At 60.7% G+C, this 664-nt stretch overlaps 1 protein-coding gene across 1 annotated transcript in view; it reads left to right on the forward strand.

Annotated features, from left to right (window-relative positions):
• ETH_00043755 (uncharacterized protein) overlaps positions 1-494 on the forward strand; it is a gene marked incomplete at both ends in the record, with an annotated part of 647 nt that extends 153 nt beyond the window's left edge. The window contains one exon of the mRNA XM_013375395.1: positions 1-494. Within this exon, the coding sequence (XP_013230849.1) occupies positions 1-494 (494 nt within the window).
• Positions 495-664: the final 170 nt, after the last annotated feature.

A 664-nucleotide genomic window follows, 5' to 3' on the forward strand; every position in this document is an offset into this window, starting at 1 on the left:
CAGCAGCAACAGCAGCAGCAACAGCTGCAGCAGCAGCAGCAGCAGCAGATGGAGCCGTGGCCGAGCGCAGACTGTCCTCTGCATGCGCTGGAGATGGTGGCCGTGGGCAGCAGGCTGTGTCGCTCTGTGTCTTCGTACTTCCGTTTGCTGCAGCAGCAGCAGCAGCAGCAGCAGCAAATGGAGGAGCCCCTCAGCAGGTCTCAAAGGGCCCTCGTGCTGCTGCTTGACAGAATGCATGCCAACATCTCCGTCATCCACGCAGAGCTGCATCAGCAGCAGCAGCAGCAGCAAAGTTTGCTGCAGCTGTCAGCAGCAGCTCCCAGAAGGCAGCTAGTGGTTCATTTGCTGTGGAATGTTGCTGCTGACCTAGCAGCTCTCTGGGTCTGCCCCGAGCATCAGCAACAGCAGCAGCAGCTGCTGCTGCTGCAGTGGCGAGAGCAGCATCAGTGGCAGTGGCAGCAGCAGCAGCGCGAGCAGCAGCAGCAGCGGCTCCGGTATGCTGCAGCACAAGCAGCAGCAAGGGCCCCACACCTGCCTGAGCTGGTCATTTCTCTTATGGCAGCAGCACTTAAGGAGGCTAAGATTTTCAGGAAGCAGCAGCAGCAGCAGCAGCGGCAGCAGCAAAAGCGCAAGCAGCAGCAGCAGCAGCAGCTGCTGCTGCCGC

The sequence above is a fragment of the Eimeria tenella genome, genomic scaffold, assembly GCF_000499545.2.
Source record: "Eimeria tenella Houghton genomic scaffold, Eth_scaff2748, whole genome shotgun sequence".
Lineage (NCBI taxonomy): Eukaryota > Apicomplexa > Conoidasida > Eucoccidiorida > Eimeriidae > Eimeria > Eimeria tenella.